This window comes from Amblyomma mixtum, chromosome 8 (assembly GCF_055824585.1).
Source record: "Amblyomma mixtum isolate Tamu chromosome 8, ASM5582458v1, whole genome shotgun sequence".
Classification (NCBI taxonomy): Eukaryota; Metazoa; Arthropoda; class Arachnida; order Ixodida; family Ixodidae; genus Amblyomma; species Amblyomma mixtum.
Window position 1 is genome coordinate 138510786 of NC_143019.1, and position 27122 is coordinate 138537907.

Below are 27122 nucleotides of genomic sequence, written 5' to 3' on the forward strand. Positions count from 1 at the left end.
TGGAAAGTTACGTGATGTATTTCTGCTTACCACAGCCTTACTTCATTTTACCTAATAGTCACAGCTTTCATGGTTCGCATTATGTCCATTTTGCTTGCATTTCTAAATATTTTTCTGCTGCTGTCTTCACAGAAGGCCTGAACAGGTCAGAAAGTGCATAAAATAAACATTGCTATGCCCCTTCACTGTACATTGAAAATGATGTGTTCAGGCACTGCCGGTGGTAACTTGTGCATCAATGCAAAAGGAAAAAACTTTTTTGTCTGCATGTCTGCTGCAGAGATCATGAAAAAACTTGGAAAATAGGCACCTTAATTACTGTTTGAAAAACCTTGTATGAAAAAAATAAATAAATGCAGTTCTTTAGACCAAAATAACATTTTTTCCATGTAATCCCCCTTTAAAGAGACCATGAAACAATATTTACTGGGGTTAGGAAAAGCACATGAGTGATCGGTATTCCATCACTCGTCACTGCGCCGCAAAAGTTTTTAAGGTAGCTTCACCAACGCCGAAGATATCTGCAATCAGAGACAATGCTCCTACTCTCCCCCTCGACTCGCACACGCTAATGCGCCAGAAAAAAAAATACTCAAAAACAGGTCAAATGAGAAGGCTTGCCAAAGTTCCCCGCTTATGTCAGAGGGGGAGGGGTGGTTAAGAACATGTGGTGAGGTGTCGTCCTAATCAACTGTAAGCAGCAATTTTTAAAATCTGTAAAATATAGGGTTCATGCAGGGCTTTTAACCGGTCTGATGCATTAGACTATGACCATCAAAATGATTTCAGAGTCCCTTAATCACAGGCGGCCTTTTGCACAGTAGTAGCTGCCATGCTACCTCGCCTCCGGTTCTTGTTGCTGCTGCTTCCAGCTACAAAGTTCTGTGCCTGTTTGCCATTTTTTTCCCTTCCCCACTCTACCCTTCTTTCCTTGCCTTCTCCTTCTCAATGGCCAGTGTTGCCTTTTTCTTTGTTCGCAGCCACACCCTTTCTCTAGCCTATGAATGTCGTGTGCTTTGCCTTGACAGCCCAAGGTCATCGAAAAGTTGGGTTTCCCACACAGCTCATGAGACTGACGGCTGAACTCTCCGTATCTCGAAGAACGGAAAGAAAAAAGCTCCGTTCTGTAGATAACACGAGATGTATACTGTAGCAGACGACTAGATGAAAAAAAAAAATTGCATTATAATTCATGCAAATATGCTATGTCGCCAGCTTGTCATGCCTCCAGCAAGCGAGTGCGGGACTCATCTCATCGAGGTCATGAGACTGACGGTTGAGCTTTCTGTATCTAGAAGAACGGAGAAAAAAAAAGCTTCGTTCTGTAGATAACACGAGACGTATACTGTAGCAGACGACTAGATGAAAAAAAAACGCATTATAATTCATGCAAATATGCTATGTCAGTGGCTTGTCATGTCTCCAGCAAGTGAGTGCGGGACTCACCTCGTCGAGGTCATCGGTGAGTGCGCGCAGCTGTGTGGCGTGCTTCTCGATGCGGGACTGGTACTTGATGGGGTTAGCCAGGGCGTCGGCCAGCTCTGAGAGGCCGTGGGGCACATAGTCCTTGACAGTGACGTGCACAAAGAGCGTCTGCAGCAGCAGCGGCTGGCCCGACTCGTTGCGCAGGGAGATGTGCCGGTAGCCCGGGCGTAGCCCCACCACGGGCAAGATGCGGTGGCCCAGCAGCTTCCCGCTGTCGTCGCACACCGAGATGCGCAGCACGGCTAGGTCCGGTAGGACCACCTTCTTGAACACAAAGGGCTCCTCGTCGTACACGGGGTTGATGCCGTTGGCCGGCACGGTGCGGGTGCGGAAGCGCCGCCGCACCGTGTCCGCTGGAAGGCCGAACATGTCCACCTCCACATACGTGCCCACGTGCTTGTCCGACAGGAATTGGCCAGAGATTATCTGCACCACACCACGAACACCTCAAGTTCAGCTCAGACCAAGGGAAAGGTAGCGAACACTCAGGACACCCTCAAGCTGGAGCCAGAGGCTGGTTTGTTCAAAAATCCTTTTGAACAAGCACGCAGAACAGCTGAATGCTACTGGGTAGAGCCGTAGAGCAGACATAAAATTGCAACCATGCTGTAGCATCCCTGGTATCTCATTTGTCTTGCCTTTATTTATGGTGCCATGCCTTGGTTTCGAATGTAAGACAACCCCATCCCCACTTCGGATTTTAAGGTTTTAAAAATACGTCTACCTACAATCATGTAAATATGGTACACGTTGCCAGGTGGACATGGTCCAGAGATTTTTAAATGCACTTAACAATGTTAGTTTACAAACAAGTACGGAATTTTCTCATGACTAGTTTCATGATATATTGAGCATATTAGGGGACATCATAGCCAAAGCAAAATTTCGCTGCAGTTGGCTGTTACTGTTTCATCTCCAGTTAGGCCGGCATCCGATAAGAGTGCTCAAGGGCAGCCCTTTGACCTTAACTGTCTAGATACTACACATCTCATTTGTTATTTACGTCAGGTAGTAAAAACAAATATTTCTGCAGTCGGCATAACTTCATGATGAACACTGCACAAAACTGGATTGGCACTTTCCCATATTGGGAGGCTGTGAGGACACGACCAAGGTCAATGATTTATGCGGCCAGCAAAGCATGGATGCTTGGATTATGTGGTAACATCTTCATATTAAATTCTGCAATCAACGAAAATCTTCCAAGTTAAACAGGATTTCGAATAAGCCATTTTCAAAGTATCAAGGTCTTAAATAGCATGTTCTACAAGTTCAGACACAGTGAAATCTCAACTGGATGGAGTGTTGTCTAGTGCAAAATCCCAACATCAGCTTTCACAAAGAAAACCAAGTTACATAAAAATATGACCCGTACAAATGTGCTACAGCTATGCAAACCCAAGGATGCACAGCAAAAACAATGGCTATGGTCAAGACTGAGTGCAATAAGCATTTCAAAACAAATAAACGAACTGCCCTAAAGATCAGCCTGGATTAACCAATATTCAGCAATGCTAGGATAACCCTTTCAGCTGCGAAATTACAACTGCACTTTGGTCCACAACCACACATGCCTCTAGCCACAGCCGAAAGAGAACTTTGTGCTATGCCGACTTCCAGAAGCTGCAGAGAACTGCTCTGGTGTAAAGGCTCACCCTGATGGAGACAGTGCCCGCAATGATGCCGTCAACCGTGGACTCCGTAAAGGGATCGAACTTGCGATCGGCCCGCCGCATAAAGTCCGGCTTGAGCAGGTAGCCACTGCGGCCATTGAACTCAAAGATGCCCAGGTTCAGCTGCATGCCAAGGTCTGCGCAACACGAGGGGGGCATTAGTGCCACGTGGTTCCCGGATGCTAGTCGCTGGTGACAAGTACACAGCAATCCCCGGCAGCACAGCTAGTCGGCCCAACATTGGAAATGTATTGGCAAACACCGGTCATACAAAGGACCACAGTGAAACCATCCTTTGGCCATTATTGGGCCAATTACTAGGGGTGTGCAAATGTTCGAAATTTTTTAACATAATTTGAATATTATATTTTTAGAATTTGTATTCAATTCGAAATCCAAGTACTCGTCTTGTTTCGAATATTCGATCCGATGCAAATATTCGTATCTAGCCAAATATGCTATTGCGAGCACCGGCATTCATTTTGGTCCGCAAGTCCTATCAACAGAGACATAACAACATGGCAGCGCCTAGAGCAATGCGTAACACTGGGCCGTGCCGTAGCTGACTGCGCTGGTGAGCTTCTTTGTAGCTATACCTGCGAAGCTGGTATAGTCAGCGCTGTGCACGAAGTACCTCGCAATACGTGCCAGTTCAGTGCCACATGAGAGGGCCTTTTCTGTGGCTGGAGAAGTCATTTCAGCTAGAAGGGAACTACTTCTGCCTGACCATGTGGAGCAGCCGGTTTTCCTTCAAGACAACCTTTCATGTTCATCCCAGCAACGCGCTTTTGTGCATATGGCAAGCTAGCCTTAATCAATGCTGTGTACTAGCCATTTTCTCTGAAATTTCCACTCTTCTAAGGATAATGTTCCAGACTTTGATACCTTTAGTGCAGCCACACACACCTTTTGTGTTCATGTAATCATTTATAGTCGAACTTTGATGCTCTTGGATGCTGAAATAAATGTTTCGTAGTGGTTAAATGAGTCTGTCCTTGATTATTCGATATTCGATTCGATATTCGGAACCAAGTATTCATATTCGATTCGTATTCAAAAAATTTGATATTCGCACACCCCTACCGATTACCTGTGCTGCCTGGGATGTAAGGCGACCGAGCAACCAAACCAAGGGTCGGGAGAGGCTGTGAAGGGTAACTCAGTTCAAGCCTTTAAAAAAAAAATAATGAGTTCAAGGGCTGACTGTGACTGTCAGAGGAAAAGTGTACTAACTCCTCCAAGACATGTGCCTCGGCACTCATTTTACAGCAGAGTGAACTGAATACAGCAGTTCTACTGGCATCGCAAAACCAGCTGTGCAGAATACCCATGAAAGCTCTGAACAACAGAACACAGCCCAGGTGGTAGTATTGAGGTTCAAACGAGCTTAAACCTGCACAAAAGTTTAGTGTGCACTGATGAGTCACTTGTGCTCCTTTAGAAGCCATATGCAATATTAATCATGTAAAACAATTCTGACTCTTGCATCAATGAATGCACAAGTTAGACAGACAAAGCAAACTTTCAGAACTTAAAAGTGTCAAACAGCAGATAACACTGACTCGTTCACATCTGGATCAAAAATATAAATTCTAGCCAATTTCATATCTCTTGGCAGACTAGACATGACAGCCTTCATATACCGTATTTACTCGCTTAAAAGAAGCAATTTTCTTTTTAAAAAAAATCATTGAAAATTTAGGGGGCGTGGTCATTACATGGGGTGAAATGTGCAGAAAAATTGTAACTTTTGACAGGCAAGTAAGAGCGTGCATTCATTACACAAGCACATTCATTAGATGAGCCAATATGGTTTGTTCTAATACTGCAGCAGTTATGTACTGAAAAATCCCTAGGGATCACAGTCACCACAAATTTATCAATGCCCAAATTTTTCTGGCTTAACGATACCTCTTAGTGCTGAGGGACAAAAATGTACATTTACATTTCAGTTTCCAGATGCAGGCTAATGCAGCTTTTGAAAGAAGAGAAAAATTAGGCATGTGTGAATATTCGATAGTTTTGAATATATGGTAGTAAAGTATTCGATATTCTATTCGATCCGAATGTTTTATGTTTGAAATCTCAAAGTATCATCCCAAGCGAATAACGTTTCTGGAACTCTGCTGTGAGTGGTTTCGGTTGGGCGTACCTCTTCCAGGATTGACCGCGGTATGCAGTGCGTACGCCTAGCAGGTGTAATGGAGTCACTGCACTTATGAGCAGCAGTAGCACAACGATGCAATCGCAATTAAGACCAGCAGTTGGAGGACCCACATTTAGGGCGTTTCACCTAAGACTTTACACTATTTTCAAAAATAAGCTTTTTCAGTTAGAGGTGCGCTTTTTCGGCGTAGCATTGTCAACAGTGTAGAACATCAGAACACATACAAGACGTGCTAATTAGCAGGCTGCTTAACTAGTATTGAACAGTTAACTTTCTAACTACTACAGTTAGGCTCCTTAATTACTGAGACGCATATAGCCCCCCGTAAGTAATATCGATATCGGTTTGCAGAATTTTGAAAACGCGGTTACCCCCAGTGCTGTAGCCCAACAAATTATGACTGTTTCGAGCAGCTGCATGCACTGGAGAGGTTACTTTGCCTGCAAGCGTCTCAAAAGCACACGCATTTTGGCGAGATGTAGCCAAAATTTGTTGTGCCACAGCGCCGCGGGTAATTGCGCTTTCGATATTCTAAAGACCGATATGGATATCACTTACAGTGGGCTGCATGTATCTCAATAATTAAGGAGCTAACAGTAATAGTTAAAAAGTTAATTGCTCAATATCAGTTAACGGACTGTTAGTCTTTGCTGTATTCTGATGTACTACCCCGCTGGCAATACTATGCCGAAAAAAGTGGTCTACTGACTCAGAAAGGCGATTTCAAAAATGTGTGTAACATCTTGGGTGAAACATCCCATGAACCACCCCACAGATACATTGGCACTGCATGTAAGTCAGCTTCCCCCATTTTCTGATGGTCATTTCTGCAGAAAGTCGTGACAGCTTCAATGAGAGTGACGAAGCTTCAAGGGATTTTCTCTTTTTTTCATGCAATGGCCTTGTGTGTTAAAAAAAAATAGATGATTTCGAAAATTCCTAATGTGCCGTTCAATCTTTTTTATGTGCCAGAAGTATTCGAAATATTTGCTTCGAAATCCACTTCGAACCAAAAGGTCACTATTCGCACATGCCTAGGAAAAATAGAAGAGCCTCAAGGCATCCATACCTCTAAGCTTATACACAGACTATTGCCTAGAGCAAAGAAGGCTTTCATAGTAACTGCCATCTAGTACAGCATGACACATATGCCTTCCTTTGCCAATGTGAAATAGTTGATGAATAAGACTGTACCAACCTAAAGACTGGAAGTTTAACGCTATAAGTTGGCAGCCTGCATTCCAAAATACCTGCAAGAAAGAAGCCAGCAGTAATCAGCATCACGAAAAGTACTTTCTGCAGCACTGCACAAACACAGCAAAAAATTCACACCCAGAACAGACTGAAGACTGCTGCTAAAATTTTTCCATGCCCCGTATCATTCTTTAGTTCTTGCTGAAGTACAAAACTTTATCAAAAGTTTGCTTTCACGAGTTGCAGCACATTTATTAATGAAGTGGCAACATACTAGTTAAAACCCCGGTGAAAAATGTGTTTCATAGTTGTTTCGGGAGCTCATCAGATGTAATTCTAAGTAGAAACCGGCTATTACATTCCCAGGTGCTGTGTTTTCCCACCGGCTGTAACGTTTTTGTCAGCCTGTCCCATCCGAAGCACCCAGAGAAGCCCATGCAATACTAACTCTGCTGTTATGCAACAACTGTGGCAGCTTTCCCACATGCTCCACCACAAATGCCCCTTTGTGAAAGCGGTTTTCCCCACACCGGCATTTCGACAGCCTACACTCAGAGTGTGCAGAACGGCAATGGGGCCAAAGCCGAACTCTAGGCTCCATCAGCACTTGGCCGCCACCTTGTTCAGTAGCTTCCGGCATATTGCAGCCACGTCGACGCCGGGCACACTAACAGACGGCATGAACCTTGTTGCCTGTTTCATCACTACTGCGGTGCAAGTGTGAGTGACCAAAGGCATGAAAACGAAACTATGCCACAGCAAGCATTTCCATGCCGGTTGACTGCGTGGCATGTTTCTGCCATCCACATTTTCGCCGTTTTCTAGGGTTTCTAGGTTCTGGTTTCTAGGTTCTAGTTTTCTAGGGTTTCTAGGTTCTAGTTTTCTAGGGTTTCTAGGTTCTAGGTTTCTAGGGTTTCTAGGTGTCTAGTTTTCTAGAGTTTCTAGGTTCTAGTTTTCTAGGGTTTCTAGGTTCTAGTTTTCTAGGGTTTCTCGGGTTTCTAGGTTCTGGTTTTCTAGAGTTTTTAGGTTCGTTTTCTAGGGCTTCTAGGTTCTGGGTTTTTAGGTGTTTCTAGAGGTTTCTAGGGTGCAACAGATGAGGATTAAAGCAGCTACCAAGAGAACTTCACCCACTCCATGCACTCGCCATCTTCGCTGCTGCCTAGCTTCCATCAACAGCTGCTCAAGCACACAGAGAGATATTGCAGAGCATTTTAAGATTTTCTGTGCATGCAAACGATCGTGAGAGCATGGCCCCCTTACTAGAGTAAAACAAAAACGCGGCAGATAATGATGTACGTTCTTTTATTATGCGCACTTCCCAGTTGGTACGCTTTTTTTCCCGTGCCTCCAAGAGAAATGTTTGGTTTATTGGTTTATTGGGGTTTAACATCTCAAAGCAACTCAAGCTATGAGAGACGCCCCGTGAGAAATGTAACAACAAGGTTGTTCTACTGTATTATAGTTTAATCGAAGATGCAAGCTCAGGAGAGACATGAATTACTGCCTCAACATTTCATGGCACACAGCAAGCAGAGATGTTAGTAAACAAATGCCCCCTTCACATGGCTACAAGCAGGTTCAACATGCACGATAAGCTGAAATGAGTCCCATCTCAAAGTTCATGCGGCTAAGATAATTTTGTTAAATGGGTGCACACTAAACAATTACCTCTTCAAACTCTGCGATATTGATGTGCACGTACTGTTGGTAATTAAGAAGCGAATGCATTTCTTTCAGTTACTGATATTCTGTAGATTTGCTTCCTGTGGCTACACCACAAATGTTTGCGCCATTACCACGCCTTTAATTTTACATGCATGAAACTCCAAATGTTAATTTCCCAAAATCAGTCTTCTCAAGCCATTGCAGCAAATGGCAAGTAAGCAAGGGTGTATGATCACTTCTGCTTAGGTCTGGTTTAAAAGTATTGCTCGCCTATTTTTGATGACCATGCTAGTCAAGCATGTAACAATCATAACACTCATGTTGTGTACTCTGCGATGGCCTCCTTTGCATGGCACTGTTTTTTAAGCCCTGTCGCTTTTACCACAGGTGGCTCATTTCTTCCTCAGCCATGCCTTGGTGCCCTGAGTGGGACAACATCTTGGTGGTAGCTACCTCTACGTGCCACATCTGTCTACCATGTTCCGCCCTACCAGTCTCTCTAACCAAATGTAATTGACGAAGCACATCATCTTCACCATCATGGCGGGTGGAGTTCAACGGCGGCCAAACATAAAAAATTCCCACGTGCTGTGCAACGTCAGTGCGCATTAAAAAACCCCAGGCAGCCTAAATTAATCTGAAAGCTTACTACCCTGCAGCACCCATTCCTGACTATTTCTTCTTTCACTCGCCCATTCATCCCTTCATCATCATCATCATTTATTTATACTGTCAGTCCTGATCACGGGCTATAACAGGAGTGGGTAATGAGGTATAAAATACAGCAATGACACAAACATTGAAACGGACCCAAAATTCGGTACATAAAGCGTTCCCCACTTATACAAAAAATAAAACTCTGGCATATAATTCATGTAGACGTTAAAACATCGTGCAGCTTATCTAAGAATTCCCCGAGTGGTTGTGAAGTGACAACAGAGTTTGGTAGCATATTCGTTTCCTTAATGGTTCTTGGGAAAAAACTAAATTTAAAGCCCGATAGAGTTTAGGTGTCCATCGTGAGTGACACAGCTACTGCGCCTGTTCTTTCCACGTGGCCAATTTGATTAAGTCCGTCACTGTGAGAGCTGACTGACCACCATTTCCGCACACTACACCCATTTCGTGCCTAACTCAGCTTCCGCTAGGGTACAGTGAAAGCTCGTTAATTCGACCCCCGTTAATTCGGCAAATCGGATAATTCGACGCGCGCGCGAGGTCCCTACAATTATACATAGGAGTCTATGGGGCGAAACTCTCGTTAATTCGAACAAATTCTGCCGTGCGTCGGTTAATTCGACTTCACTCCGCAGCCCGCCAAGCCGGTGTGCCGAGAGCAAAAAGAAAAAAACACTGCCATGAGCGGCGCTACTGTACGGCTGATAGGCCATCCCTATGGTCATATCATCCATCCATCCGTCCATCCATCCGAGGAAGCGAGTTAGTGGCGGCCGAAGCGGCTGGCGTCTTTTTTTTTTTTGTGCTTTGTTGTGTCCCAGCAGTCGCTATCACAGTTATTTATGGCGCCTTTTTTGGTAAATGCGCGCTTTGTCAGCGTGTTTACTGCGCTACTTGTTGCTGTTTTGTTGCGACTGAGAGAAGGGTGAAAGGAAATCGCAAGGGATTGCCTACTGGCTCAGCCACCACCGCTGCCATGTGCAGATAGAGGAGAGTTAAAAGATCAGAGAAAAAGATAGAGAAAAGATAAGACACCCGTCCACAGTCCCCGTGCAGATAAGAGGAGAGTTAAAAGATCAGAGGAAAGATAAGACGCGGGTCCCAGCAACAACGCCGTCCCCGCGGACGCTGGTTGAAAAAACAGATAAGCGGGGAGCGGCGCTCCCTTCACCTCCTCCCCGCGCTGCTTTCCGGTGGGTAGCGCGCAGGGCCTGCGCGCCGCCTCGCCTTCGTGTCCTGTCAGCTGACCGAGGATGAAATAATTGAAGTGACAGGCGCTGACAACGACGACGATTTACGATTGTGAGCAGTTGCACCAAATGCCGAAGTGCACGGTGAAGCCGCAGAAGCCTTGTCCGAACAAATCCCTGACGGCGCGTGTGCCGCGGAGCACCTGGCAGCTGTTAAGAGCTATCGTAGTCGCTCAAATTCGCTCGAAAAAGCGGACGGTGATTACAGATTTCCTTGCCAACTAAAGGTATACGTCCTGTTGCGGCAAACATTGTTTTTTGTTGTTCATTCGATAATTCGACATTCGGATAATTCGACAATTTTTCGCGGTCCCGTCAGTGTCGAATTAACGAGCTTTTACTGTACGTGCAACTCACACTGGGCTCCTAATCCACACTGGTTTCCAGGTTTATCCTCAGGAAGAACCCACCATTTCACTTCCTGGCACTAGCTTGTGCTATCAGACTTAGTCTTGCCACAGGTAACTTTTTGTAAGAAATTCACTGAAGCTTTCCCGCATGTGTGTTCCAAGGTGCCAATATCACATCACAGGTGTTCATTTCTCTCAATGAGTTGCAGGCTGTTAAAAGAATGTGCATGCAATAAACTCATTCAATGTTTCAGTATTTCACAATTATCCAATTATCCAATGCGAGAATAGGCACTATAACTGCCAGAAATAGACCTGGCCAATGTGCAAGTGTGACTTACTTGTGGCATATAGTTACTAGATGAAACGCGTGTACCACTTGGATATATTCTACTCAGTTGGCGCTTGTTATAGCTGGAATGAATTGGTCAAGGTGAAGACAACAAAGCACTCAGATTGGAGTGCCCACGGAAAACCAAGCAGGAATGCATGCATGCAATGCCAGGCTGAATACACACATTCAATAACAGATTGTTTTTCGTCGGCAGAATGCACGCAGTGACACAAAGCTCGTGAAGCTGTTCTGAAGAGCTGCAAACTGGCTTCGATGCGCATTTCTTCAAGGCATTCAGTGAGGTTTATTCAACACTGTTCCTGGGAGGTTTATGGCAACAGGAAATGGATAAACAATAATAGAAATGCATGGCAAAATCTTTCTGTCACTGTGCGCCCTTTTTCCTGGTACCAATGCATACACCACAAGCATTTACCAACTAGCCCAGAAACAAATACACGCTGCATGCTGGTCTGTGCTTCTGCAGAGCCCACGAAACCCAATGAGTTCTGATCTGGTGAAAGGTAACAATACGAAGACAGACCCAGCTCTCCAGGAGGACTGTTTCGGCAAAAAAAGGATACTTGACAAATTCTACAGGGTGTTCCTTGAGCAAGTTTGTGGCTTGGGTTTCAACAAAGGATGAGATCTCATAACTGCGGTCCCGTTCTGAAAGGAAAGAAGAACATCCCCAGTGTTAGAAATGCTGCGCAAAGACCACAGCTTTGTCAAGAAATTGATGCAAAGCAAACAATGTGCCAAAAAGGGTAGTTGCACAACGCCTTTTAGGAGGATTAAAACAATTTGCCACAGAAATTCTCTATACAGTGCACTAGGCCAAAGTACTAAACAGAGGATGGCAGAGTGCAGCACAAATACATTAACGCACATTCTAAAGCGACAGATGTCTAAACCTCCATATGCAATGTGTATCCATGAGACAAAGTTCAGATGCACAAGCAAATGCACCACAGAAGGAGCTTTGATGTGCCCAACATAATGAGGGGACAAAATGGAAAAACGAAAACGGTGAAAGATAAGAAGGAAGAACCACTCAATGCTTTGTTGGCGTTGGTGACGTTTATAGCTGAAAACACACGTCAAAAACACATTCAGCTGTCTGTCTTCACCTGAGAGAATCTAATATATTCAGCCCTCCTAAATTAGAGAAATGCTGTCAGGACGCATGCACGCACACCCACACGGAGCAAGCAACACAACACGAATACTTTCATCTCGTATGTCCTGTGCTTCGCTCGTCATCCTGTGTGTTTTTTAAGTGCTTTAAAAGCATGTTTTTAAGTGCTGACAACACACTCATTACCTCTAGCAACCAACTAGAACCTCATCCGCAAATTTGTGCATTTTTTGAAACGGACTCCACAGCCAGCCAATCTCTCATGACTTTGCACCACACACCACAAACTGCCAGGCTTCACCTCAAAGGACTCTAGACATCAAATTTATTCTTGCGTGTTTTCTTCTTTCAAATGACGTGCTAGACATCAGCACACATGGATCGCCCCATGGTATTCCCTAGAACCGCTAAATGATTTATAATTGAATTTCTTCTTGATGCTGTCTCGGTTCCGGTTTCCGCAACCAAACAATGACTGTTGACATGCAAGGAATGCTTAGGTCATGTGAGCCATCAAAAAAAAAAAAAAAACGCAGTATAATCACTGACACACAATTTTAATTCACTGCAATGCTTAAGCCAGCTTGCTTCAAGAGCTGGCGTAACACAAACGACGTATCAGTGGCAACATTGCAGCATTTTTCCTGCCTTACATAGACTGAACATTTCTTACATGTAACACCCATCGTTCGGTTCTTGAAACTGAAACAGCATAAGAGAAAAAATTTAATTATAAATTATTAGTGGCCGTAGGTGAATACCACATGGTGGTCCACCTATTGTAATGACTTATGGACCATTTAAGAGAAGAAAACATGCAACTAAAATGGGTTGTCTACAGCGCTCTAAGATGTGACACAAAAGCATACGGTGGCCATAATTGGCATGAACAAATCCTGCAAAATGGGCATCAGCACTGCACACTGAATCTAGAATTTGCAAGTAAGAAAACAAATGCTAAAGTCTGCTTTCTGACCTGAATGCTAGAAGTGTAGTTGTAATTTTGCACTTTAGGGCACAAGTGGGCAGCAGAGGACAATGGCAATGACAGGCCATTTCATATGGGCCTCAGTGTTGGGGTGCAAATTTCCCCCAAAGGACACAAGCTGTACAGTGCCAATGTCCACCCTTCATTGAGCAGCATTCGAAGCCTATCTCTGCGTTTGCTTTTGATCTTTCTAGGGCCCGGCACCTATTCCACCAGACCTCTACTACAATGGCGTCCGACTGAGAAAAAAGCCGCAAAAGAAGTGCCACTCACTTTCGGCGTGCTCGAAGGAGTGAAAGCGCACCGGCTGAATGTAGTTTACGAGTGCAGACATTTCCGCAACAGCCTCGGACTCCTTTGCAGCGGTGCCCTGCAGAGAAGGCACAGGGTCACAGCAATGCAGCTCATCCTTTCACAAGTGAAGAAGCGACTAGCCCCACGTTGGCAATGATCACCTCATACAAGGAGGCGTCTTCCATGGCAGTCGGCGAAATGTCAGCATCGGCCGACAGTGAACCCTCAATTAATACACCAATGGGAATAGCCACTGCCACTGTGTGAGCAATGCAGTTATTCTCAAGGTTCCGTTACGCTACACATAAATACACCCAAATGCAGAAGGTTGGACAGCCGTCACCGTAGCTGAGATGGTAGAGCACCGGACGCGTCATCTGGAGGTCGTGGGTTTGCATCCCACTGGTGGCATGTGGCTGTTTTTTATTCTGCTTTCTAATCAATCATCAATCAATTAAACTATTAACTTCCACTTGATCCACACCCCCCCCAAAAAAGAAAAACATCCCCTAGGCTCCTTAGTTTTGGTGATTGCTGGCTTCTGTCATATACATGTCGTAACGAGCCCCTCTTTTCCCTTCCCTTGCCTGCTCAGTGAGCACCACTTTCACTTCAGCCGTGCACACTTCATCATCGTTGTCGTGCCCCACCACCGACATGAGTGTTTAGTTGAGTTCATTTCAGTTTATTCGAATATTTCAGTTTTTTTTTTTCTGCACAGAAAAAACTAGGGGCCGGGGTACAAAACGCAAAACCAAGAACCTGACCCCTGACTACCCAAGCATGTCCACAGATACGCATTTGGAAGTTCAAAAACATTTGAAGGCAACTGAAATCAACAGCAGAAAAAACAAACATACCACGGCACCTGAACAGAACCGAATGATTCAACACAATTCAAACGCTCACCTCATTCTGGTCTTCGGCGGACCGGTCCGGGGCCTCTTCTTCCTCCGTGCCAGAGTCGGACTCCCACTCTTCCGCCTCTGATCCAATGGCCTTGGCCTCCCCATTCACCTGCACAGAACAACGGAGGCAAGCTCGTCACGACTGCAAGGGGTGTGCTTTGTGGCAACAAATGCACAAGGTTTGCAGGCAAGCAGGATCCACAGGCCGCTGCACTGCTCTTAGGCATGCCAGGTTGGCTACCCTGAGAGCAAAGCTCCATTTGGATGGGAGGAAGCAGGCAGCCTGCAAGGCTTCTGCAGCGCAATCGACATGCAAGCATGCGGAAATGCCCCAGGGGCATTTGGAAAGCACCTCTTGAAGGCACACTCAGAACAACTGCATACAATTATTATTCTTAGTAGAAATAAAGTCCGTGGCTCTTTGCGGCCTGGTTTACATTTCTTGGGCAGCAAAAGGCACATCTACTGCTAAAAAACCGTGCTTAAAAGGACAGTGAGGAGAGCTCTAATAATATCTTTTTTAAAGCAAAATTGGACAGTTCGGTATTTCATGGCTTTGTTGCCACTTGGCCGGCAGCGAAAGATGCATTTATTTCTAAGAAATTAGGATTCGAAGTTGAAAAAGTTTTTCCCGCCGCTCTGATTCAAACTTGTGATTCTCTTATGACGACACAGGACTAAGTGACGTGAAACATGACGTGCACATAATGTAACGCAGACTCCGTGATTTCTGGCGGCCAGCAGTGCGGCCTAGCAGCAGCCGAAAAGAAAGCTAACGCCGGCCGCACGTTGAAGGCATCTATCGGCTATTGTGGCCGTCGCTACCGTTGCTTTGTTTACGTTTGCACCGGCGTTTTGCCAGCGTTACGATGGATCCCGTTCTCGAAGTAGTCAACGAAGTTCTCGCAAATAGACACCTTTAGCATACCGTGTACCTTGTTAGCGGAATACCGGGAGCCCGCCTACCGCCGGTGAGCAGGCGCTGATTGGTCCCAATGCTGCTGGCGCGCGCGTAGCTGCCGGGTACGTGGCGCTATCTGGCGATGTCAAGGAGATTTCATGCATTGGCTGCGCCTGAGTGATTTGTTGCTTCTTGTGTCCTAGTGTTGCTAGAACCAACGTAAAATGTAGTCAAGCCTAAGGAATCCATACGCCAGAGATTGTCTCCATGCTGACACCGCAGTTTTCTAGTGAAAATGGCAAGTGCTGGCAATGCGGTTCATTTTAATGCGAAAGCGTTACATGGCTTATCGGCAGTGACACCCGGCAGCAGCGGCAGCAGCATGCAGCAGACAGCGTGAGGAAGACATTAAGAGTGGACAAGCACCTCTCCGGCATCAACTGGTGCCCCAGCAGCCGTGTCGAGTGGTGGCGAGACGTCCTCATCGTCCTCCTCAACTGGTGCTGCGGCCGTGGCGGTGGCTGCAGCCATGGCCGTAAATGCGGCCGAGGTCGAAGTTGGCTTGGCCCCCGGCGCGTGCGGGTGATGACGTGCGTGGTGGTGCTTCTTCTTGTTCTTGATGATGATCTTGCGCAGCAGCTGCTTGGGCGAAGGCAGGGGCTGGCCCGCGCGGAGCGGGTGTGTGGTCAGTGGCTCGGTGACCAGCATGTCCCCGAACAGCTTGCGGCAGTAGGTGGCCATCTTGGCCTGCTGCTTGGGTGAGCAGTGGTTCTCGAAGGACAGCACCACGGGGAAGTCGGAGGTCTTGAAGGCGCTCTCCGCGATGGCCTCGATGACCTCGCGCAGGAGGATCTCAGTCACCACCGTGTAGCCATGGGTCACGATGGGCTCCTCGTCCGAGTTGCGGCCCGTCCAGCAGTCCAGCTCCACGCACCGGCATCCCGCCAGCAGGCACTGGCGGTACATCTCCACCGAGGATTTGCCTGCGTGACCAGAGAGCATCAGAGGGCATCCTGCATCCTCATCATCATCAGCCTGACTACGCCCACTGTGGGGCAAAGGCCTCTCCCATGTCTCTCTAATTAAACCTGTCCTTCGCCAGCCGCGGCCACCGTTTTCCCTCAAACTTCCTAACCTTATTCACCCACCTAACTTTCTGCCGCCCCCTGATACGCTTGCCTTCTCTTGGAATCCACTCCGTTACCCTCAAGGACCAGCGGTTATCTTGCCTTCGCGTTACATGCCCTGCCCAAGCCCATTGCTTCCTCTTGATTTCGACTAGGATGTCATTAACCCGCGTTTGTTCCCTCACCCACTCTGCCCGCTTCCGGTGTCTTAAACGTTACACATATCATTTTCCTTTCCATAGCTCGCTGCGTTGTCCTTAGCTTAAGCTGAACCCTCTTTGTTAGCCTCCATGTTTCTGCCCCATAGGTGAGTACTGGCAAGATACAGCTGTTGTATACTTTTCTCTTGAGGGATATTGGCAAACTGCCATCCATGATATGCCATATGCGCTATGTGGGCGCATAGGCCTGCACCACCTTCAGCTTGTACCTCTTATTAAGCCTAATTATGACAGCTGCCACCCTCTTGTTAATACTATAAAACAACTGCGATTACTAAAAGCAAATTTGAAAAGGCAAAAATTTAAATTACACAGCTGACACAGAAATACTGTATCACAGTGCATAATCACTTGTCAAATTTTTCACTTGTTCTTTCTCCTAGTCCTTTGCAGCTGCCCATTACGCAGAGCCTCGTAATGCCCTCAAAAAGAAATGGATCATGCTGTTGGGCAAGCATCTGTACTTTCCAGTCGCCATTATGGTGGCTATGCCCATTGTCTCCTGGTGGTTGTACCCATGAGGCCATTCTTCCCTCGTCACATCGTAATGTTGCCACTCCAAGTGCTGTGCATGACGGAGCTTAAGCTGCACGTAAACTGCGTCCTCACCGGTGAGCTGGTGCCCCGTGAGATACGTGTTGTGAGAGGAGTTGATGAAGTAGTGGTTCAACGGCTGGTCCATGTCCATGCTGAGGTCGAACTTCTCCGGAGACACGATGGGGTTGTCCGCACTCATCAGGTAGCGCAGAAAGCCATCCACCGAGAACAGCCCCTTGGACACGTAGCTCTTGTTCGGCTCGTACTGGGCTGCACAGAGACCCACACGCAGTGTGAGAGACGTACGAGACCGGCAACAATCCTCGCACATCCAGGTGCAAGCCAGCCCTGGGGACACCAGATTCACAAGTGGGGATAGCACAGTCATAGACGTGGTTCATGCGTTAAAAAAAAGAAGATATGGAACAGGCACCACCTGTGACAACAGAAACACATCTGCCAGAGAGTGGACGTATAAATGCCTATCAAAGCAAGTTAATTGTGAATTGAACCAATAGCTGCAACTTGTTCCACTGCACACAACTATAGTCTTATATTATTCTAGAAATCTGGAATATTCTTTTTAGATTCACTATGGACTATATGTTGTTGGTTTGTATCACATAGGCGACATGTCCTGCTGTATTTTTAGAAAGCTGTGCTGTTTCTTTTTGTGGCTGTATCAATGGTGCATTATTCCTTTGTTTGACGCAGAGCTCTTGACTGCAGCAAGACCACTGTAGTTATCTTCTGTATACTAACCTTTCGCAGTAACCATCGTGTAACGTCCTCTTATGAACAACAGTACTAATAATGAATAAATAAATTAATGGCATAAATGCACAGAATGCACATGTACAGGTGTGAACTGTGCTCCCATCAACCATAAAAGTAAGCTTAAAGGTTCTGCAAGCAGGCTCAAAAAGTAGCTAGCTACTTTTCAGTGTTAAATTACTGCTATTGATTGTCACTGGTAAAACGAGAATGAACGGTAAAAGAAAAACGGAAATTTATGTTGCCACAAATATATGAAAGCATTGAATAGATGGTGCGAGAATTTACATGGCTTAGTAGATGCAATATAGAGCTTTTGAAACCACTGAGGTATACAATGTAATCAAATATTAGTGGGTGTAATAATGTGACTTTCCCAAACAAGGCTGCCAAATTACAGACTATGTGAACAATAAAAAGCATAACAGTTACGAGCTCGCTTCAGTTAAAAAATTTTGTTTCTTTCAATAGCATACTCTAGATGTAGGTAGATCAATTACAGCAGGCTCTCATTAACTCAAACTAAGGAACCATAGATTCTTGTTTGAATTATCAAAAGTGCATCTTTATGTAATCCAAGGCTAAACGTGATTTGCTTTATGGATATAAGATGAGCATCCGGTCAAACTAGAAGAGATTCAAAATAAGGTGGCGAGCTTTGTAGCTAATAACTGCAACCCATTAACAAGTATACCTGAAATAAAAGCCGCACTGGGATAGGAGGAGCCGGTCAGCAAGAGACAGAAGGCCAGAATTCTTTCATCTAATTATTAATAATAAGAAAGACATTAACATAACCAGCACTTCTTTCATCCCTCTAACATCCCGGGCCATAAAGATAAATAATTCTTGCCGAGGATATTAATAGACTACAATTCACAGCCTATGAATCTGGTTTTAATTCAAAGCAATGAACCATTATATCTGCCCTTATAAACAAGTACTAATAGAATCCGTATTTGTTCATGGTACTGCGTATTGCATATAGTATACTTGTTGTATTGGGTATATAGATTATATTCCATTTGTTCTGAATAGGAGGGAATTTGGGCAGATGCGTCCTAACACAATGCACACTGAATTTGCATTCTTGCACCATGCATGAATGTCAGAACGAAGTTGCCAGTGTTCTGAACACTGAACAGAAGGGAGCGAGTCACAGCTTTTGAGTGAGACTTTGAAATTAAAGCCTTTGCACTGCACGTTGTATGCAATAATTTTGCAGCGAAATTCGGAGGCCGTAGGTTCAGATCCCACCAGAGGCATGCAGTTGTTTTTCCTTCTGTTTTCTAATCAATTATCTTTAAGCAATAAAATAATTGCACTATATCAAGCTCTCACTGATTAGCACCACAATTAAAACAAAAGTAAGCATCCTCTATGATCCCTGGTTTCAGTGACTGTTGAATTCCTTCACGTATTTTTGCTGCTAGTTGTTCAGTAAAGGTGTTATAACAACGCTCCTCACCAATGAATTTCAATGGAGGCGAAATTCCAGAGGCCCCTGTGCTGTGTGATATCAGTTCATGTTAGAGAACCCCAGGTGGTCGAAACCTCCGGAGCCCTTTACTACGGCGTCCCTCATAGCCTGAGTCGCTTTGGGACATTAAACCCCAAAAAACCATAAACCTCACCTATGCATTACAACACTATTACACAAAGGTTTAAACAAACAAATAAAATTTCAAAAACTCTGAACCTTCTGTACCATGAATTGAAAACTTCACCAAACTTTGTACTTATGAAAAAAAAATAACTACTAAAAAAGAATAAAACTCCAAAAAGAGGAAAACGCAACTCATTTATCTGCTAAGCACGAGGTTGTGGGCGTGGCACTGATCCTGTAGCCACATCTATGAATGCGAAAAACCTCAGGGAGCCAGAATTAATCTGGAACCCTCCACTATGACATGCTCCATTGCTATACTTTCCTTTGGCTTAGGCATAGAATCAGTAGGTATTATTGCTAACAGTTGTGAGCTGCACACTTAGCAGCCATCTAAAGTAGTCAACGATACTGGTACCTGCTGAAACACGCTTGTGCATGAATCGGTTCTCAGCCTTTTAGTGTTCTGATGCTTGCAACCAAAGAGGGAGCGAGTGCTGAGGTTTTGCCACTGACTAAGTGCCAACAGGTTGCCACTTCGTGTGCACACATCCTAATGACGGTTTGGTTTGGTTTATGGCGTTTAACGTCCCAAAGCAACTCAGGCTATATGAGGGACGCCGTAGTGAAGGGCTCCGGAAATTTCGACCACCTGGGGTTCTTTAACGTGCACTGACATCGCACAGTACATGGGTCTCTGGCATTTCACCTCCATCGAAATTTATTTTATTTATTTATTTTCACAATACTGCAGACCCTCATTTGGGTCCAGGCAGGGAGCACAGAAAAAGACATTCACTCAGTACAGCTGCATTGTAAAACACAGAATAATAAAATTGTCTATTGTAGCGCACACACAATCTAAAATAGCTCACAAAGTGTGTTGTCAAAATCAACAGCCGATATCACCTGTAGAGGCAGGGTGTTCCATTCGTCAATAGTTCTCGGCAAAAAAGAAAATTTGAAAGCGTTAGTATGCGCGAGGTACGGTGCTAAAGTGCAATTATGATGACAACGAGTTCTATGCGTTTCTGAAAACTGCACATAGGGGGCTGGAGAGATGCCTAGTTTTCCATGGATTAGTTGGTGAAGGAAGGATAGCCGGGCTATCTTGCGTCTGACGTGGAGAGGTCTAATATCATTTGCTGCTATTAACGAAAATGGGGAATCAGTTCTATTGTACTTATTAAATATATAATGTACTGCACGCCTCTGTATTTTTTCTATCTTTTTTTGCATGGGGGTCCCAAACGATGGCGGCATATTCGAGTTTAGGTCCTATAAGCGTATTGTAGGCTAATAGTTTGCAGTTGCTAGGTGCGTCCTTAAGTTTATGGCGAAGAAAACCAAGTTTACGTAAAGCTGAGGATTTAATGTGGTAAATGCAACCACTGCAGGTTGGATTGAACTTATGTCTTTCGGGCTAGCAGCCAAGCACTGTAAACACTGAGCCACCACGGCAGCTGATACCCACCAATGAGGTCCCTGGCCCGAGCTGGGTTGGCGTAAGGGTAGAGTATCTCGTTGAGCCTGGGATCCCGCTGCTCCTTGTTGAGGAAGTCCACCAGCTGGTCGACCGTCATGGCTTTCTTCTTGGAGCCACCACAGAGGCGCTCAAAGATGGCGTCCACCTGGGGGGGGGGGGAGGACCACACAGTCCCCGGTGTGACACGTGCAGCACGCTTATCACAGCTCTCCTTCTCCCCTTTTCTTTGGCTTTCTCTTTCACCAAGTTGCATATTAAATAAGGCAAAATAAAACGAGCAGCAAAGGTGTATGAATCATAAAGCCCAAGTTTCACAAAGTGGAGCTGCAAATTCCAAGTGTAAACAATATAGTTACCTGGCAAATGCGAACACAGGTTCGTGAAGCAGCCACCTTGTGATAATTGAAGGACACTTTACACAGCAAGATATTAATGGCATATTTCAATTACCTCAATAAAAATTAAGTTTGCAATGTCATAAATGGGTACAAACCACCTCTCTCACAAAACAAGAACTATAGCGACAGATGCACATAACTCCAACCATCCAGAGGACCCCAAGAGCTTATTTTATTCTATATTTAATTACTGATATTCATTTCTAAGTTTATTCATATTCAAATCTGCATGTCTACAGGTGATACAGATGACTGCACCATGCGCTCAACTGCTCAGAACAGTGATAGCCAAGACAGCCTTACTAATTCATTACATGAAATACATGCCTGACATAAAAATGATGTTCAAGACAAAACACAACTAAAACGAAATGTGTTACATTTGCCAGCAAGTAACAGCCACTTCATTTTGCTTGGCTCCTGTTTACCAATGGACGAACGGTAATGAGAAATAAATAAACGAATAGAAATCACACACTGCCTATTTGTTTCTATAACGAATCAGTTCACTTTCCTTCATAAATCTGTAGCTATATTGCCTGCCCGAATCTGCCAGTCAAGCACTATCCAGACCCCTGTCCAGTCCTTGCACAATGAAAGACCATTTGAGCAAATTTCAGACGACAGCAAAGAAATGTCTGCTCAAACAAAAGTTCACTGAGATGAAATGAGCCCACAGCCACTCAACTACAAGAAACCAAAGTAGATTTCAAGCATTCACGTTGTTCCTTAAGGTATCTAATTCACAATCTGTGCGCTTGGCATTTACTGCATTATTCTAGCTATTATATAAGAAATGGTTAAGTAGTCAGCCTTGTTTCCTTTGGCACACATACTTATTCACAATATTATCAACAAATGCAACCAAGAAAAGCACTAAAACATCACATTCGCAAAAAGTCCAAATTTACACCAACTAGTTAGTTCAATATTTTAAGCAGTCCAAGAAAAATCGTGAATTTAAAAAGAGAAGTAGAAACACACTCTCGTACGATGAATTACCATATGTAAAATACTTTGAACTTGTGAAACAACTTTGGCAGCAAAAAAAAAAAGTCAATTAGGAGTTTCTATCGAAAACACCTAATAAGCAAGCTAAAGTGAATTCAAAACTAAGCATTATGATTCTACACTAAGACAACTCAATACACTGTAGCAACTTTCAACCAGAAGCACAATGAAAAATTATTTCAAGAAAAAATCCTGTTTACTATGGACGATTTAAAATATCAAATTCTATTTGTCAACTGCAGATCCTCACAGCAAACCAATATAACACCGTATCATGTGTGCTCTCTATAAGCTCTTATGGATAAACTTGTGCCACACAATGATTTGCTTAACGCAATGCCCAAAGATGGTGAGATGTTCACTGCTTCATTTTTGAAGAAATGCAATACAAACGATAGGGCAATGCACAAGAACAACAAATACTGCATTTCCTCTCTGAGACAAAAGAAACTGCTCAAAACTGCTGCGAGAAACCGTGCAAAAAGTAAATGTGTGGTGTCTGTTTTATCACTTACCAATAGTTTAGTTTTAAAATTGGACAAGTACGCACGCCAATATGTTACACCAAGATTGTCAGACAACTTGCCTTTGCAGTGCAACAAGTGACAAAGAACAAAAAACAGCAAAAGAAAAGAAATTACTTTACCTTTTTTTACACTGCCTCCACCCAGCTCCCACTGTCCTTCACTAGAAAAACTCTTCTTTCCATCATCTCCAACAACCACTACGGTCATTGACAACTTAGTTCTACTGGGGTGAAAATATAGGAAGCTAATTTTGTCTCACACTAGTAAAAGCATTGAGGAAATTTTTCCTTGTTTAAGCCTCTGAGCTTGAACAGGAGACAACCTTTTGCTTGTGACGTAGTCTAACGGCATCCGTAATCTAGCTTAATATGTACCATGAAACGTCATTTTGAAATTGTGTCATCTTTGTCTCTATGTTAATACTTTCTCTTTTTGTACAACTATTGTTGAACATACTTTCCACAATTTTTTTCTTGTTGCTCTGGATCGTCAATCCAAAAGCTGTGTCCAGTATCGGAGCCGTTCCTAGCCTCTGGCGAAGGATCTCTGCACTATTATGTAAATATTTGTAAGTTCTGAGAAACAAAGAAAGAAAAAAGAACAAGCGTATGTGTGCTGCCATTTCTTTCACTTTTCTTTGTCCCTGCATACAGTTTCAAAGCTGGAAACCGGCACTCCTCGTTCTCAGTGTATGGGGATAAAAGCCCACCTCTTGGCGGCCCACGAGGTGCCGGTAGAAGCGGAGGAAGACGTCGAGGCAGAGCCGCTCGGGCGCCAGCGTGTCGTTCTTGCCGGCGGCCAACCCGACGGCCTCGAGGGCGCGCTCGACCCGCTTGCGGTCATCCCGGTGCTGGGCGAACATGCGCAGCACGCTCTTGACGGGCAGCCGCCCCTCGCGGTCGGTGCACAGCAGCAGCTTGGTGTGCGCCTTCTCCAGGAAGGTGGCCGCCGGTGCGTTCAGGGACAGCAGGTTGTACGCCATGCGCAGCAGTTCGTCGGTCCAGAGCTGCGCCGTCTCGCGGCTCGTGCCGCAGAAGCTGATGGCACTCACGTTCACCAGGTCTGGCCCATACAGCACCGTCACGGTCTTCTCCTCCAGGGGCACGTCCGGCGCGCCCATGGACACCGAGTCGCGAAGTTTGCCCTCCTGCAACAAATGGCCGATATCTCACATATACAGTCTAGCCCGTTTATAACGAAGCCACTTATAGCGAAATAGCGGTTATAACGAAGGGATTTCAATTTCCCATTCCCATTTTTGCATTTTCAATACATTTTGGGTCCGGTTTTAACGAAGTAAATAAGAGCGCGTAAGCGGATATAACGAAGAGATTTAATACCAACCGAAAAATAATCTGCCAATCAACTCATTTTTGCGTCCTTGAGGCGATTTTTTCCGCGAAAATAAGGGCAAAATTAGACTGACGGCGTCCTTTCGTGGCGTCGTCTGCTCTCCTGCGGAGCGAAAGGTTGCTTCACTGCATCGCATGGCACGCCGGTCTCGTGTTGCGCCGTCCTTGAACGGCGTCACGGCGTAGAGCGGTAGAGCACGCCGCGCAGGGGAAAAATGCAAAAAAGAACACAGACGATTTTTGCTGGGGACGAAGCCACCGCGATTGACATCGCTGCAACCGCTGATGCTGCCGCCGCGACGGCCTGCTTGGAGCAGCTTTGGGATTCCGCTAGCGACTTGAACCTTGTGCCTGCGGGTCTAAGCCACATGGACTTCGTTTTCGCCGACGAAGACCTTGTTGCCACCGAGGACTTGACGACTGAAGAAGTTGCCGGGAGTGTCATGGAAGAGACCTTGGCGGAGAGCGCCTCCGACAGCGAATGCGACGATGCTAGTTGGGCCCCTAAGCCGGTCACCTCCGCAGCAGCCATCGCAGCTGTTGACACGCTACGGATGTACCTCGGGAGTCCGGAGTTGGACCAGGTCTTTGGTTTGCAGTTGGATGGTATGGAAGCCGCAATCCTGAAGTCCGCACTCGCGAAACGTGTTCAGGGGACGCTGGACGACTTCTTTCAGCGGCAATAAATCGGTATGCCGATGTTTGCATATTTTTTTCGCAGTCCGCATATTACGAAATAGCGGATATAGCGAAGTGGTTTCCGATTCCCGCCGACTGCGTTATAACCGGGCTAGACTGTAGTCCACAACGACTTCCACTAGTCGCTAATGTAACCACGAAAACAAGCACTGGACAGTACAAAGGTCGTCACGAAACATCCATGCTCGTCAAACAGCGTGCGTCCCCACTGACGACGTAAGCGCGTGCGCAAAGAAGCTTCGCGGGAACTGGTGGAGCACACCGCTAGTGCACTACCCACGCCACATAGGCGTTTCGAATGCTGTCGAACCGAAGGTCATTCGACTTAAATGCCGGTGTTGTGCCGCTACACCAGATTTCAAGGGAATTTGGGTCAAACAAGATGGATTCATGGGTCAAAAAATTTTGGGCGGCAATTTAAGGGCGGCCAATATGTATTTTTTTGTATTTTCTTTTTTTGTTGCTGAAATGAAGCTCCGCACGAATTTCCTGCGTAAAATTTTTCGCTTGGGAGAGAGGCAACCGCCCCCTTCAAATACGGCGCCCATGGGTTCAACCGAATTACAGAGCACTAGAATGTAACCGAGTCGACAGAGACCGCGAGGAGCCATTCGAGAGTATCAAATGTGCCTTCAAAATGCAAACACGTCAACACCACAGTGCAATCTATGCGCTCAACATTTTGAAAGCAAAGTTTTGCAAGTACACATATGTACTTTTTTACACATATGTAAAACACATATGTGCATTCAGAGAAATGTTAATATATATATATATATATATATATATATATATATATATATATATATATATATATATATATATATATATATATATATATATATATTTATTTTTTTTCACTGCGGCCTATGACATAGAGATATATGGCGGCTCCGCGGTGGTCAGCTTCGACCATGGAGGAAAAAAAACTAAGGAGGGAGCATGACGTCACGCGGCCAGCGTTCGCAAGCCGAGTGTTTTGAAGTCGTTTTCTCCCTCAGTTTTTCGCTCTCCGAGCCGGTCCTTCATGTTTTGATTCCGGTATGTTTTAGTGCGCGCGTATGCGCGACCCGCGGCGCGGGCGTCTACAGCAAGGAAGTTGATCTACACTTAGTCTGCCGCGCTAATCGGCGCATGCGCGTGCGCAGCGGGGCTAGACTTTACCGCAAGCTATCATGTGGTGCGATCACGGGGGGACACACTCTCTTTTTTTTTTGCTATATCTTTACTTGTTAAGACTAGGCTTCAAGGTTGTCGCCGGACGCTCCCTCCTCAGTTTTTTTTCCTCCATGGCTTCGACCTTGTGATAGAGTCGTAGTACACTCTGTATCATCGTTCATTTTTTGCTTCGTCACTTCCCCAGTACAGCAGACTCCTGCCATGGCTGAGCCTCATTTACCGTCATTTACAGCCGTAAACAGCCTACAGATATACGTCCGTCGTACCCAGAATTGGTTAGGTACGGCGGACGTTGCTTCAAAGTCACGTCCAAAGTATGCACGCATGGCACTGCTGTGCGCTCGTCCCCGCGAAGCATACGCAGGTTAGCGGCCAATCGTGACTTTCAAGGAGGTCCTAAGAGAGAAGTCTGCCTATTTTACAGCGAAAGCAGTCACAGCTTTGGTTTCGCCACATATAGCCCTGCATTCTACCATGAGATCTACAGCGTCAGCCGCAGAACCTTAACTACTTGGCGAATTAATTTAATCAGCTTAATCTAATTTAGTTCAATTGAATTCCATTCAATGGCACCCGCCGCGGTGGCTTAGTGGTTACGGCGTTCGGCTGCTATTTTGAAAGACGCGGGTTCGATCCCGGCCGCGGCGGCTCAATTTCGATGGAGGCGAAATTCTAGCGGCCCGTGTGCTGTGCGATGTCAGAGCGAACGTTAAAGAACCCCAGGTGGTCGAAATTTCCGGAGCCCTTCACTACGGCATCCCTCACAGCCTGAGCCGCTTTGGGACGTTAAACCCCAATAAATAAAATCAATGGCCGCCGCATATTTTAAACGCGGTAGGTGGCAAAGTGCAGGGAGGGAAACGTGCACCCTCTTCAGGGAGGGAGAGGGAACAAAGAGGGTGACAACGGTGCGATTCACCTAAATGGCTAAACGAAAGCTACAAAGCGCTAAGCCGCTAAACTTAGCGCTACAAATTTTTACATGTCCGGCTGGCTGCCTTTCAGTCGATGTGATACGACAACGAAACACAGCTCGCTCTCTCGTCAGGCGACGTCGCTTTTGTGACATGCACGCAGCTAGAAATCTGCGATCACAGCTAAATGCACACACTTATGTCCGCGCATAATGGAACACATCTCAGCACTCCCACAAATGGCGCCCGCACACGCAGTCGTGCGC

The 27122-nt window shown here is 45.5% G+C and overlaps 1 protein-coding gene across 2 annotated transcripts in view; it reads right to left on the reverse strand.

Moving 5' to 3' along the window:
* The window catches only part of Plc21C (Phospholipase C at 21C), a 276056-nt gene that overhangs the window by 65621 nt on the left and 183313 nt on the right, over window positions 1-27122 (reverse strand). For both annotated transcript variants that reach the window (XM_089555248.1, XM_089555250.1), the window contains exons 4-14: window positions 23422-23859; window positions 20765-20921; window positions 16983-17180; window positions 15452-16008; window positions 14126-14233; window positions 13196-13292; window positions 11381-11465; window positions 10804-10876; window positions 6524-6575; window positions 3141-3295; window positions 1447-1911 (exon numbers count right to left, since the gene is read on the reverse strand). In XM_089555248.1, the coding sequence (XP_089411374.1) occupies window positions 1447-1911; window positions 3141-3295; window positions 6524-6575; window positions 10804-10876; window positions 11381-11465; window positions 13196-13292; window positions 14126-14233; window positions 15452-16008; window positions 16983-17180; window positions 20765-20921; window positions 23422-23859 (2385 nt within the window). The remainder of the gene's footprint in view (window positions 1-1446; window positions 1912-3140; window positions 3296-6523; window positions 6576-10803; window positions 10877-11380; window positions 11466-13195; window positions 13293-14125; window positions 14234-15451; window positions 16009-16982; window positions 17181-20764; window positions 20922-23421; window positions 23860-27122) is intronic.